Below are 13,218 nucleotides of genomic sequence, written 5' to 3' on the forward strand. Positions count from 1 at the left end.
TTGCGTTTTTGTTTGACCTCTTGGAGGTCATTACCGTCCATGACACGATCACGTGCTTGTATCGAGCAACTGACCGGTGGTGCTGGCGGTGATTACTGTTGCCTATGGCTATTTTTAGCACAATTACGATTCCTTGGTCATTTCCGCATCCCAGCATGCATTGTACAAGGAAGTAAGATGGCAGCGGTGCCGAGTGGCAAAACAACGGCCGAGTTTAACAGCGAAGTTCTCAGGTTTTTATTTTCAAATGTGAATATCAACAACAAAAGGTTAGTTTCTTTTATTTCAACACAAAACAGTGATAAAATTACGTAAAACCGTAACAAATTCATGAAAATCCGTAGCAAGACTGAAAACCGTAATGACAGGAAAACCATAATAGTTGCCCTGATTGAAGGAGAGGCGATTGCTCTTCACAGCAGAAATGTCCACTGTATAAAACGCGCACTTTACTCACCTGAGACGTTTTGCAGTCCCGCTCCCTGATTTTGTCTTTCACTAGTTTTATCAACGAAGTGATGTTATAAAACTCAGCCTCTTCTAGAACACCTAGGCAGCAAAAACAGTTCACAAATAAAATCAACACAGATTCCACAAAAAACAGTCTTCAATGAGAACCCAGAAGGAGGATGAGGGGGGAAAGAAAGGAGAGGAAAAAAAAAAAAAAAAAAAACACACACACACACACACACACACACACGCACGCATGTCCAGACATGAGAGCATTCCTGCCATACCTTCTTCTGCAAGGCCTCGGTTGAGCACCAGCTTTCCATGTCTCAGATAATTGAGGACTGGACCGAAGTAAGTCGGGTCCCGGTCGATCAAGTACGCACCCGTTTCATCCTAGAGTTCAGAGTGAAAGATAAGGAACATTAGAAGTGGTTTCTTGAGAAAGGTTATAATCATTTTAGAGCCTAACTTATTGATCTCAAGATCACGTGAAGAACATGCCTCCAGTCCTGAGAGAGCGAGAAACAAAAACCCTTTCTATTCTTTCACAGACAGCATTTTAAAACCGTCTCATGTTGCCTTCAAACCTACAGGAGGTGTACAAGTCTTCTGGATTTTCTGCATTAGTAAATACTCAAGTGTAAAGTCAGTTTGCGATTTGAGACGCAGATCATGACAAAAATCACGATGACAGCAGAAAGGTTGAGAGAGAGAAAGCGTGAGAGAGTTTTAACATCATTGTGCATGAAATTGATAGACACCGAGTTCGACTCGGGAAACCGGACAGACAGGAGCGTTCTGGCCCCGACATGCCGCCGAGTCATACAGAAGATAACCAAAATCACATCTCAACTATAAACAGGGATGCAAACAGCGCGCCTTTTGGCGGATGGCGCCTTTTTCACAGCTGAATCGTGCAGATCTGAATTTTTTTTTTTTTTTTTGGGGGGGGGGGGGGGGGGGGCGTTGGAGTGTCTGATTATAATTTCAAAGTAAATTCTGTATTAAAAATTACTAAATAAGCAAATCCGTTACAGTCCATGAAACAGGAAGTATAAGGAAAAAACAGCTTAAATCGGGAAGCTGCGCACATTTGTGCAGCCTGAGCGGCAGGACTGCGCAAATGTGCGCAGCTTCCTGATTTAAACTGTTTTTTTCCCCTCATCCTTATACTTCCTGTTTCATGGACTGTAATGGATTTGCTTATTTAGTAATTTTTAATACAGAATTTACTTTGAAATTATAATCGGACACTCCAACGCCCCCCCAAAAAATTCAGATCTGCGCGATTCAGCCGTGAAAAAGGCGCCATCCGCCAAAAGGTGCGCTGTTTGCATCCCTGTATAAATCAGGCTCCTTCCCCCCCGTATTGAGCCGTAACACACACCACCCCAGCACTGTTTATTTTCCTTTCACCTGGCAACACTTCTCACTACGCTGCTAAAGCAGCACAAGGACCAGTCCTCTGGTCTTCTGATACACACAAAACATATTTAAAAAAAAAAAAAAAAAAAAGTGTTCAAATAATACAACAGTCTTAAACTATAAATCTGAAGTTAATTTAAAAAAAAAAAAAATTTAAAGATGGTTAAGGCTTGAGGATCTCTGTGCTAAACCCTGGATGTGTCCCGTTTAAAGCGTCTTCATTAATTTAAAAAAAAAAAAAAAAAAAATCACCAAAACCTCATCACATCCTGTAAATATCCACCGCTGACAACTGAGCTGGACTTTTTCAAAGCATGAAAAGTTACAGATCTGTAGCACAAATCCCAACACAGAGACTCCAACTAACACGAGACATCACTTTAATGAACCCCCATCTCACTAACCACAGTGACTCTCTGCATGCATCTGTTGTCAAGTTATGCAAAACACCAAAGCAGGGAACGCCAACTGCGACGCGTTTAAAGGTCGCTTGAGTCCTATGTACATGTGTGAAATATGCCGTTTTACTCAGCATTGTGCACGGATTAGAAGAAGCAGCTTCCCAATCTGCGTGGAAAATCCTTCTAAACATTCAGCTGTCTCAGATCAGCACAGGTTCTGGAAATAATCAGTCCAGGCCATTTTAAAAAGACGTTTAACTGAGGTTTTGTCTCAGACTTCCAAAGAAAGGATTTATTTACGAATTAGTTATTCTCACAGCTGAGAAGCTTTCTATCCAGGGATGGCCGAGTATTTCAGGGAGGGGCACCCACCTATCACAAAATTTATTTATTTAAAAAAAAAAAAAAAAAGTTCCTGAGCAGGTCAAGCTTCAACACCAGCCTGACACCAAACAACTCCTCAACCGATTTCACTGTTACAAACTTCCAACGTTGGAATAAAATCACGAGAATTTTGCAAGAGTTGTGGTGCAGGTGGTAAGGATAGCAGTCTTAAGTCGGGCTTTTTCCTCATTTTGATGTTCCAATAATAGTAAACACGGTTGATTTTAAATCAGAAGTATTTATTCATGGTTCGTATAAACACAAACAATAGCTCTTAAAAGCACCAAACAGGAAGCTGCAAAGAGATTACAGGAACCTCACTCAAAAGGAATCAAGTTGCAGTGGTGCAAATAGTGACCCTGCAAAAATCCCCAGGCTTTAAAATATCACCGTGACTAAAAACTAATGTGACTGATGACACATGCCGTGTCCGAAATCACTCCCTATTCACGATATAGTAAGGACACCATTTTGTAGCACTATCCGAAATGATAGCGAGGATGATTACACCCTATATAGTGCACTCAAAGTATCCCACAATGCATCATGAAAAGCAGTGTACAACCAACGGTCACTAATCAAGCAATATATCCCATCATGAATTGTGGTCACGCTGGGGAAAAAAAAAAAAAAGTCTGAAATTTGATTTAATAAAAGGCAGCGAGAAAGAAGAAAGTATTCAGCCTTGATTAAAAAAAAAAAAAAAGATGCAGGTACTTTGTATTGATTAATGTGGGAAATACTGTACAATATGTATTCATTTTGAAAACCCACCAGCCAGCTGATCTGGCACATTTTAAAGGAGAACTGAAGGCAAATTTATCATTAAAATTCTATTGCTCATTTTATTAAATATAGCAATGCATTTTGACAACTAGTTTGTCACTGCTATAGCAAGTTATGAGTATTTGAAATACAACCCGGATTCCAAAAAAGTTGGGACAAAGTACAAATTGTAAATAAAAACGGAATGCAATAATTTACAAATCTCAAACTGATCTTGTATTCACAGTAGAACATAGACAACATATCAAATGTCGAAAGTGAGACATTTTGAAATTTCATGCCAAATATTGGCTCATTTGAAATTTTATGACAGCAACACATCTCAAAAAAGTTGGGACGGGGCAATAAGAGGCTGGAAAAGTTAAAGGGACAAAAAAGGAACAGCTGGAGGACCAAATTGCAACTCATTAGGTCAATTGGCAATAGCTCATTAACATGACTGGGTATAAAAAGAGCATCTTGGAGTGGCAGCGGCTCTCAGAAGTAAAGATGGGAAGAGGATCACCAATCCCCCTAATTCTGCACCAACAAATAGTGGAGCAATATCAGAAAGGAGTTCGACAGTGTAAAATTGCAAAGAGTTTGAACATATCATCATCTACAGTGCATAATATCAGACGATTCAGAGAATCTGGAAGAATCTCTGTGCGTAAGGGTCAAGGCCGGAAAACCATACCGGGTGCCCGTGATCTTCGGGCCCTTAGACGGCACTGCATCACATACAGGCATGCTTCTGTATTGGAAATCACAAAATGGGCTCAGGAATATTTCCAGTGAACATCATCTGTGAACACAATTCACCGTGCCATCCGCCGTTGCCAGCTAAAACTATCATTCAAAAAGAAGCCGTATCTAAACATGATCCAGAAGCGCAGACGTCTTCTCTGGGCCAAGGCTCATTTAAAATGGACTGTGGCAAAGTGGAAAACTGTTCTGTGGTCAGACGAATTAAAATTTGAAGTTCTTTATGGAAATCAGGGACGCCGTGTCATTCGGACTACAGGGGTGATAGCGTTCCGGCGCCGCGCCGGATTTCCGGCGTACCGTGGCTGGGGGAAAAAAAAAAAAAAATCTAGTTCGCCCATTGTCCTGTGTCATTCTGAGATGTGCAGATAGACAGTAAAGGGAATTCCGAATTCCCTTTACTGTCTATCTGCGCATCTCAGAATGACACAGGACAATGGGCGAACTAGATTTTTTTTTTTTTTTTCCCCCAGCCACGGTACGCCGGAAATCCGGCGCGGCGCCGGAACGCTATCACCCCTGGGACTAAAGAGGAGAAGGACGACCCAAGTTGTTATCAGCGCTCAGTTCAGAAGCCTGCATCTCTGATGGTATGGGGTTGCATTAGTGCATGTGGCATGGGCAGCTTACACATCTGGAAAGACACCATCAATGCTGAAAGGTATATCCAGGTTCTAGAGCAACATATGCTCCCATCCAGACGACGTCTCTTTCAGGGAAGACCTTGCATTTTCCAACATGACAATGCCAAACCACATACTGCATCAATTACAGCATCATGGCTGCGTAGAAGAAGGGTCCGGGTACTGAACTGGCCAGCCTGCAGTCCAGATCTTTCACCCATAGAAAACATTTGGTGCATCATAAAACAGAAGATACGACAAAAAAGCCCTAAGACAGTTGAGCAACTAGAATCCTACATTAGACAAGAATGGGTTAACATTCCTATCCCTAAACTTGAGCAACTTGTCTCCTCAGTCCCCAGACGTTTACAGACTGTTGTAAAGAGAAAAGGGGATGTCTCACAGTGGTAAACATGGCCTTGTCCCAACTTTGAGATGCATTGTTGTCATGAAATTTAAAATCACCTAATTTTTCTCTTTAAATGATACATTTTCAGTTTAAACATTTGATGTCATCTATGTTCTATTCTGAATAAAATATGGAATTTTGAAACTTGCACATCATTGCATTCCGTTTTTATTTACAATTTGTACCTTGTCCCAACTTTTTTGGTATCGGGATTGTATGCTATGTAATACATCAGTCCATATGTCAAAGCAATGGCCGTAAATGAGATTCGTTGAGACCTGTACGAGACAGACATCACAGGACGGAAGTAAAACGTACAGCGGAAATCAGTCACCAACATCTGCCAACATTGTCGAAAGACGCACGCGCCCTCTTTCGAAGGCTGATGTAATCAAGCCAGATGTTTTGATAGCAAAATCAGGAAAGTTTGAAATAAGTAGGTAGTAATCGTCATTTAAACTAGTTTTTGTGCAATACTTAGTTTGGAAAACAGCTTTCAAAATGGCGGCACTGACACCTGGCTGACACTTCACATTTCGAAGTCTCGCACAAGTCTCGTGACGATCGTGCGGATAAGTGACGCCTGCCGTGGACCAAATGAACTAAATTCAACGCAGCTAAAAACCGAATAAGGCAATACGTATAAAATTTAATTGCGATTAGTTGCCAATACGAGGTCATGATATAAGGTTACTAAAACCAAAAACATAATTGAATAGCATGTTAATTAAGAAATAAAGCAAGTTTAACAATGACTTCAGCTCTATGTTGTGCGACAGTAATGATGTAAATACCAGCGTGATGGATTAGGGTCCAAAAGTGTTCTCATTGGTAAAATGAACTCACTATATAGTAATGGCACGGTGGTGTAGTGGTTAGCACAGTTACCTCACAGCAAGAAGGTTCTGGGTTCGAACCCAGCAGCTGGCGAGAGCCTTTCTGTGTGGAGTTTACACATTCTCTCCGTGTTTGCGTGGGTTTCCTCCACAGTACAAAGACATGCGGTTAGGTTCATATGGGACGGCCTTGAGCGAGGCACCTAACTCCCGACTGCTCTTATTACTGTTAGCATGGCTGCCCACCGCTCTGGGTGTGTGCGCATGTGTGTGTTGACAGCTTCAGATGGGTTAAATGCAGAGAGGAAATTTCACAAGTGTGTGATGAATAAAGTTGCGCTTTCTTTTCTTTATATACACAGAGTAGTGAACAAGTGAGCGATTTCAGACACCAGGTCGGTCTTTAGACGTTCAAGGGTGTCAGACTTGTCTTTTTAAAAAAAAAAAAAAAAAGAAGTCTTCTGGAATATGACGAGCATTTGAATGAGTCCAGCTCATATTCCCAAAGCCCCGCCCCCAGGATCTACAGTGGCCTGTACAGTGATTGACAGGACACGCAACCAACCACAAACAAGCAGTCCGGACCAGAAGTGACGTTTCCAAACAGGTTTTTCTCAGCATTTTAATACAGTTGTGTTAAGGCCATAATATACACTACCGTTCAAAAGTTTGGGGTCACTTTGAAATGTCCTTATTTTTGAAAGAAAAGCACTGTTCTTTTCAATGAAGATCACTTTAAACTAATCAGAAATCCACTCTATACATTGCTAATGTGGTAAATGACTATTCTAGCTGCAAATGTCTGGTTTTTGGTGCAATATCTCCATAGGTGTATAGACCCTTCCCACGTGACGTCACGACAAATGCGGCCGCCATTTTGGACATGAACTACCAGTAGTCTACCACAGCCAACAACGAGGAACGACGGTGAAGCATCGAAAGGAATATAGCCATCAAAGAAAGTTTTTACTTTCAGCAAGACTTCCATCATGCCATTATATTGTTGTGCACCTGGATGTAGAAACCATCAACACACAAGGCAAGATTTATCATTTTATCGGATCCCGACAGATGCTGACCGACAGAGAAGATGGATGGTCTCTAAAATATTGGCAAAATGATGTTTATTGACATAGCAATCGTGTGTAACGGGAAGCATTTGCATATCCGAAGTGTTGTGTTTACATCAAAGATAAAATAAACCGATATGACAACGACTGCTGCTGCCAGGTTGGGGACACAAACTAGTAGAAAGGAAGTGTGCCAACAGTGCCAACAGACTTCCTTAGTGGTCGATTCTGCTTTAAGGTAAGACGCATTTAATTATTCGTCTGCTGTGGGTTTGGAATCGGTAGCCTGACCGATTCGTTCATGTTTGTGGTGCCATTTGTTTGTTGACATGATTTCCAGTGATGCTTTGGTGCTGCTGTGGATCAGATGTGTTGAGTAGCCTGACTGTTTTTTCTTGCGTGTGGTATCATTGTTGACGCGAGGTTGTTTTTTTGAACATGCCAATGCGGACACGATTTCCCCTGATGAGTTATGACTTCAGATGCAATGCGTGTGTGGAGTCCGCATGATGTGCGTAAGATAGGCTTCTCATGTGTTTGGAGATCCGCACTCTGAGACAAGCGCAAGCACCCCTAAGGGGAAAAAAAGGGGACCCCCCCCGAAAATATCAGCATAGTTCGAACACTGGGTTGGAGAAAGTAATGGCAAATAGTGAGTGCACAAACCATAGAAGGTAAACTGTACACAGCGCCAGGGCAGTGTGATGGTATGTCTACTTTTAGATTGTGTTAGCTTATCAATGAACACACTCGTCACTCGACGAGTTTCACGTCTTTAAGACGGATACTTAAATGTGACCCCTCACCGAATCCAGGGACGCATGTCGGCCGAAACGAATCCGAGATAATCGCAAAAGAAGCTTTTTTTTTTTCGAAATTTGTGATTCCCCCCCATCATGTGCAAGTTGAGATCTTGAAGAATGCAATCAGTATTTCAGATAATATACTATTCAAAAAAAAAAAAAAAAGTAGGGGATATTTTATTTTGAGATCCAAATTTTCACATATACAAAAGGGATACGAAAGCATGTTGTATAGTTCCTTACTGAGGAAGCATTTCCAAAGAAATTCATCACCCAAACACATCAATGACACTCATGATCAGCACGGGATGCTACTGATGATCAAGGGGGTCGTGCCACAAATTTGCATGACTCTGAATTGGAAGGTTAGAGCCACTCCAAAGGAAGATTTTGAAGAGAAAGCATCAGATTATCAGTGGTTGAAGTCGTTAATTAAACAGAGACCATGCGCCGTCTAACACAGGATGAGAGGTTACGTGCCCTTGGCATGCTACAGGTTGGCACAAGACAGGTCGTTGTGGCAAGAGCATTGAATGTTTCCCAGTCTGTCATCAGCAGATTATGGTCCAGACATCGTGCTACAGGGTCTGTTCAGGATAGACCACGATCCGGTCGACCAAGGGCAACAACTCAGGCTCAGGACAGATTCATCCGCACTATTGCCTTGAGAAATCGTATGGTAACAGCAAATCAGATAAGGTCTCAACTTCGAAGGGATACTGGCTTGGTAGTGAGTGGCCAGACCATCAGGAATCGACTGCACAGATTTCACTTACACGCCCGACGTCCTCGTGTCATTCCCTGTTTGAGGGATCGTCACATTAGGGCCAGACTCCAATGGTGTCGTCATCATCAACGCTGGGATAATCACCAATGGAACCACGTAATGTTCTCAGATGAGTCGAGGTTCACTGTGGACTTCCTGGACAGACACAGGAGGGTTTGGCGCCGACGTAACGAACGTTTCCATGACGTTCACGTCATTAGACATGATCCGTATGGGGGTGGCTCTGTAATGGTGTGGGGAGGCATCACTGCTGCTGGCAGAACAGACTTGCATGTTGTTGCTGGACGTGTCACAGGGCAGTACTACCGGGACAACATCTTGGCACCCCATGTTGTGCCGTTTGCACATCGTTATGGCCGCCATTTCATTTTCCAAGATGACAATGCCAGATGTCATAGGGCCAGGATCATTACAGATTACCTCCAGCAGCAGAATAATCACCAGATTACCATGGCCAGCACTCAGTCCGGACCTTTCCCCCATCGAGCATGTCTGGGACATGCTTGGACAGCGGCTACGCCAACAACCTCCTGCCAATGTCCAAGAACTTGCTGCAGCATTGCAACAGGAATGGAATAACATTCCCCAAAATGACCTGGGACGTCTCGTTAGGAGTATGCCACGCCGAATTCGAGCTTGTCTAGCCAACCGAGGGGGTTTTACCCGCTACTGACTCGGTTTCAAAATAGTGGTAAATTTGCTGTGTGACCCTGTGTTTGTGTTGACCCTTATTCTGGAGAATCTGTCCTTTACTGACTGTACACAGGGTTTCGAATAAATTGACAAATGTTTCCTTAATGTTTTTCTGTCATTTGTTTCCTTCCTGACCTCATGATCTGCATTTCATTCTACTTGTAAATCCAATATCCCCTACTTTTTTTGAATAGTATAGATTGTTTTGTTGGAAAAGCATACATTTTTTGTTGCAAATTGTCTCGTTTTTGTCAGGACTGTAGCCTACTGGGGGGTGTGGGTAAGTTACCATATGGGCCCTTCACATGATTTAAGTCTTTTGGGGTTTTTTTTGCGAATCAGCTGTATGATCCGAGTTGAGCGCATGGCTACTTAAGCTGCATACAGGCGTGTGATTTCACTATGGAATGAGCAAGTTAAACAGAGCGCAAAGGAGCTGAAACACCGCGAAGCAAACAGACACACGGTATTTACATCGGAGATAACCATTTCTAGCAAAAAAAAAAAACGCAACCTCGTTTTCCAGATTGAATGGAATACTTGAATGATCGGATGATACACGGACTGTTCTAGGATTACATTCCATCGGAGGCATTGGTGTGTGCAAGGCGCCGTTTCTCTTTCTGATGGGGTAAGTTTATTAATCTAAAGCTGTGTGGTTATTTTTGCATGTAACGGAGAGTGTTGTGGTTTGGTTAAGCCTAGGTCACAACCGGACGTACGATTTTTGGCGTTTCCCAAATCGCTGCGTTTTTTTTTGTTCACGGAGAAAGACGCGCGTTGGCCGCAAGTTTGTCTTGCAACCTGAAAAAAACGTAAGCGCCCGTAGAGTTTGTTTGACATGACAAAGAACCTCTGCGGCCGGTCTGCGGCTCGAAAATCAGCACATCACACGTGTGCTCTTGTGCGTTTCATGCTCGCTCTCGTGCGTTTCTTGCATGTAGACCGGCTGTAGGAGCACGTACTGTACGGCTGGTTGTGACCGAGGCTTTACATGAAACTAGTGTTGTGTTAGTTGTGTCATCATCGTGCTCTTTCTTTCTTACGGTGTGAGTAATTTTTCAACCACAAAACGTTAAAGTATACTTTAGGACTTATTTTTGTACTTCATAATTGTGTTGGGCATACTTTGCATGGAAGGAAAATTGACGTGGTGATCTTTGTTTACATGAAAGTAGCATCGTGCTAGCTCGTAGGGGGTAGGGCTTTCCTTAATGTCATGCAGATGAGCACCATTATGTGCCCGCCCTACACCCAGAGTAGCTGAGATGGAAAACTTTGAGGGCGATTTTCTCCCTTTTCTGTTTTAAGAAGTATACACTTTCAAAAGGCCACACATTCTTCAAATATTGTCAGATCTCCACATGGAAGGCATCATTGGAAAGCTTAGAAACTGTACTTTCTGAATCTGTCCATAACTCAAAATGCCCCCGGGCCGACATGTGTCCCTGGATTCTGTTTCCTGACAAATGTGTGTTAGGTATTATTGTTGCAGTCTAAAGGCCTCTGCATGCTCGTGCGACAAGGCTTTCGCAGACAGCTTTTCGCAGACAGTTGTAATTTATCGTTGAGTGGGGAGTAATAGGCGTGCGCGATGTTATTCACCGGCACAACGCAAGGGGGCGCGAAGTCGCTAGGAGTAGTTGGTGGGTGTGGTTAGTGGAGTGTTTATCCTCCGGTTACTTATAATGACTAGAACTTTTTTTTTTTTATAATGACTAGAACTGGAGTCGTTTAGATGTCCGTACTTCCTCAATCAACCACTCTTCGTGCTGCTCCATCTTCGCTCGTGTTTTTAAAAATGCCGGTCGTGAAAACAAACCAAACCGGGAAAGTAGGGAAGCGGAAGTGCGTGTACAGCGGATGTAGAGTGGACCAATCAGAGCCCTCTTGTCTGCGAGGCTTCTGCGGTGGTCACAATTTTTGGGAGGTGTGCGCAGATCGTCTGCGAAGGGGGGGCTACGCAGACACTGTCTGCAAGGACTGGGTTGTCAGCATAAATTGGCCTTAAGCGGTCATTGTAGCAGCTAAATGAGCGAGAACTGAAAGGGTCTGTGCCATAAACCGTCATTTCTTCATGTCCAAGGTTTACGAAGGTCACTAGCTGCAAATGTCTGATTTTTGGTGCAATATCTCCATAGGTGTATAGAGGCCCATTTCCAGCAACTCTCACTCCAGTGTTCTAATGGTACAATGTGTTTGCTCATTGCCTCAGAAGGCTAATGGAGGATTAGAAAACCCTTGTACAATCATGTTAGCACAGCTGAAAACAGTTGAGCTCTTTAGAGAAGCTATAAAACTGACCTTCCTTTGAGCAGATTGAGTTTCTGGAGCATCACGTTTGTGGGGTCGATTAAATGCTCAAAATGGCCAGAAAAATGTCTTGACTATATTTTCTATTCATTTTACAACTTATGGTGGGAAATAAAAAAAAAAAAAAAAAAAAGTGTGACTTTTCATGGAAAACACAAAATTGTCTGGGTGACCCTAAACTTTTGAACGATAGTGTATAATTTTACAGATCTTGCAGGTTATTTGAACTAATGAATGAGAGATTTAAAAAAAAACGCTTATTACACCTTTAAAAACACACAATGGTTAAAACAATGTCTTCTGAGCTGTGAAATAAATAATAATAATAATAATAATAATAATAAAGCGTGTGTGCTTTAAATTGCTCTCTGTGGCTAACTGTAGCTGAGCTGAGAGTGGGAGCCGTGTAGGCCGGGGTTAGCACGCTAGCTAAAGTCTCACAGGTTTAAACGCAGGTAAAGTCAGGGGGTTTGAGTTTAAACAGTGGAATAAGAGCGAGTTTGAGAAAAGGAATCCGTTCGGGACCGGAACAGCGAGTCCAATAAGCGGGGAGTGCGGTACAGTGCTGGAGTCGAACCGCTAGCTAACTGCTAACACTTATCGCACAATCCGTCCAGCACACAGGCGAGTCTGGGAATGTTTCTGCTCCGAATGCTATAAAACCGAGCTGTTAAACTTCACACAAAGCTGAGAGAGAGACAGAGCGCAGTCCGCGAACACAGCCGGGAGGACCGAAGCTCTCCGGGAACTTGCCTTGTCCGAGTCCAGGTCCGGGTCGGCCTGGCACAGGCGGTACAGGAACGACTTGGGGTCTCTGCACAGGGTTTGCCTGGTGGTCAGGAAGTACGTGCCGCCGACGTTAAGGCGAACCCACTTGGCCGCGGCGCTTGTGGGTGAGTGTATCCGGTCAGCCGCACACAAGCCGAGACACCTCCGGGCCACAGAGCCGCTCGGGTCAGGGCTCTTCTCCGCCATGCCACCTCCGCTTCTTATTCCGCACTCTCGGTCTCTGCCGGAGCGACAGGAACTGCTCTCAAAAGCCGGAAATGAGCCGCTCCAATCCGCACTAAGTCACGCCCACCGACCGAGTGGTTGCCAGGTAACACTAACCCCAGGTTCCTGCTGCTTGAAAGTTTGTGAACCCTTTAGAATTTTCTATATTTCTGCATAAATATGACCTAAAACAACATCAGATTTTCACACAAGTCCTAAAAGTAGATAAAGAGAACCCAGTTAAACAAACGAGACACAAATAGTATACTTGGTCATTTATTTATCCAGGAAAATGATCCAGTATTACATATCTGTGAGTGGCAAAAGTATGTGACCCTCTAGGATTAGCAGTTAATTTGAAGGTGAAATTAGAGTCAGGTGTTTTCAATCAATGGGATGACAATCAGGTGTGAGTGGGCACCCTGTTTTATTTAAAGAACAGGGATCTATCAAAGTCTGATCTTCACAACACATGTTTGTGGAAGTGTATCATGGCAC

The 13,218-nt window shown here is 43.2% G+C and overlaps 1 protein-coding gene across 1 annotated transcript in view; it reads right to left on the reverse strand.

The window, feature by feature from the left end:
* Positions 1-12,755, reverse strand: part of kctd5a (potassium channel tetramerization domain containing 5a) — a 32,903-nt gene extending 20,148 nt beyond the window's left edge. The window contains exons 1-3 of the mRNA XM_060943118.1: positions 12,481-12,755; positions 738-846; positions 458-549 (exon numbers count right to left, since the gene is read on the reverse strand). Of these exons, the coding sequence (XP_060799101.1) occupies positions 458-549; positions 738-846; positions 12,481-12,702 (423 nt within the window). The 5' untranslated portion in view covers positions 12,703-12,755. The remainder of the gene's footprint in view (positions 1-457; positions 550-737; positions 847-12,480) is intronic.
* Positions 12,756-13,218: the final 463 nt, after the last annotated feature.

The sequence above is a fragment of the Neoarius graeffei genome, chromosome 16 (assembly GCF_027579695.1).
Source record: "Neoarius graeffei isolate fNeoGra1 chromosome 16, fNeoGra1.pri, whole genome shotgun sequence".
Classification (NCBI taxonomy): Eukaryota; Metazoa; Chordata; class Actinopteri; order Siluriformes; family Ariidae; genus Neoarius; species Neoarius graeffei.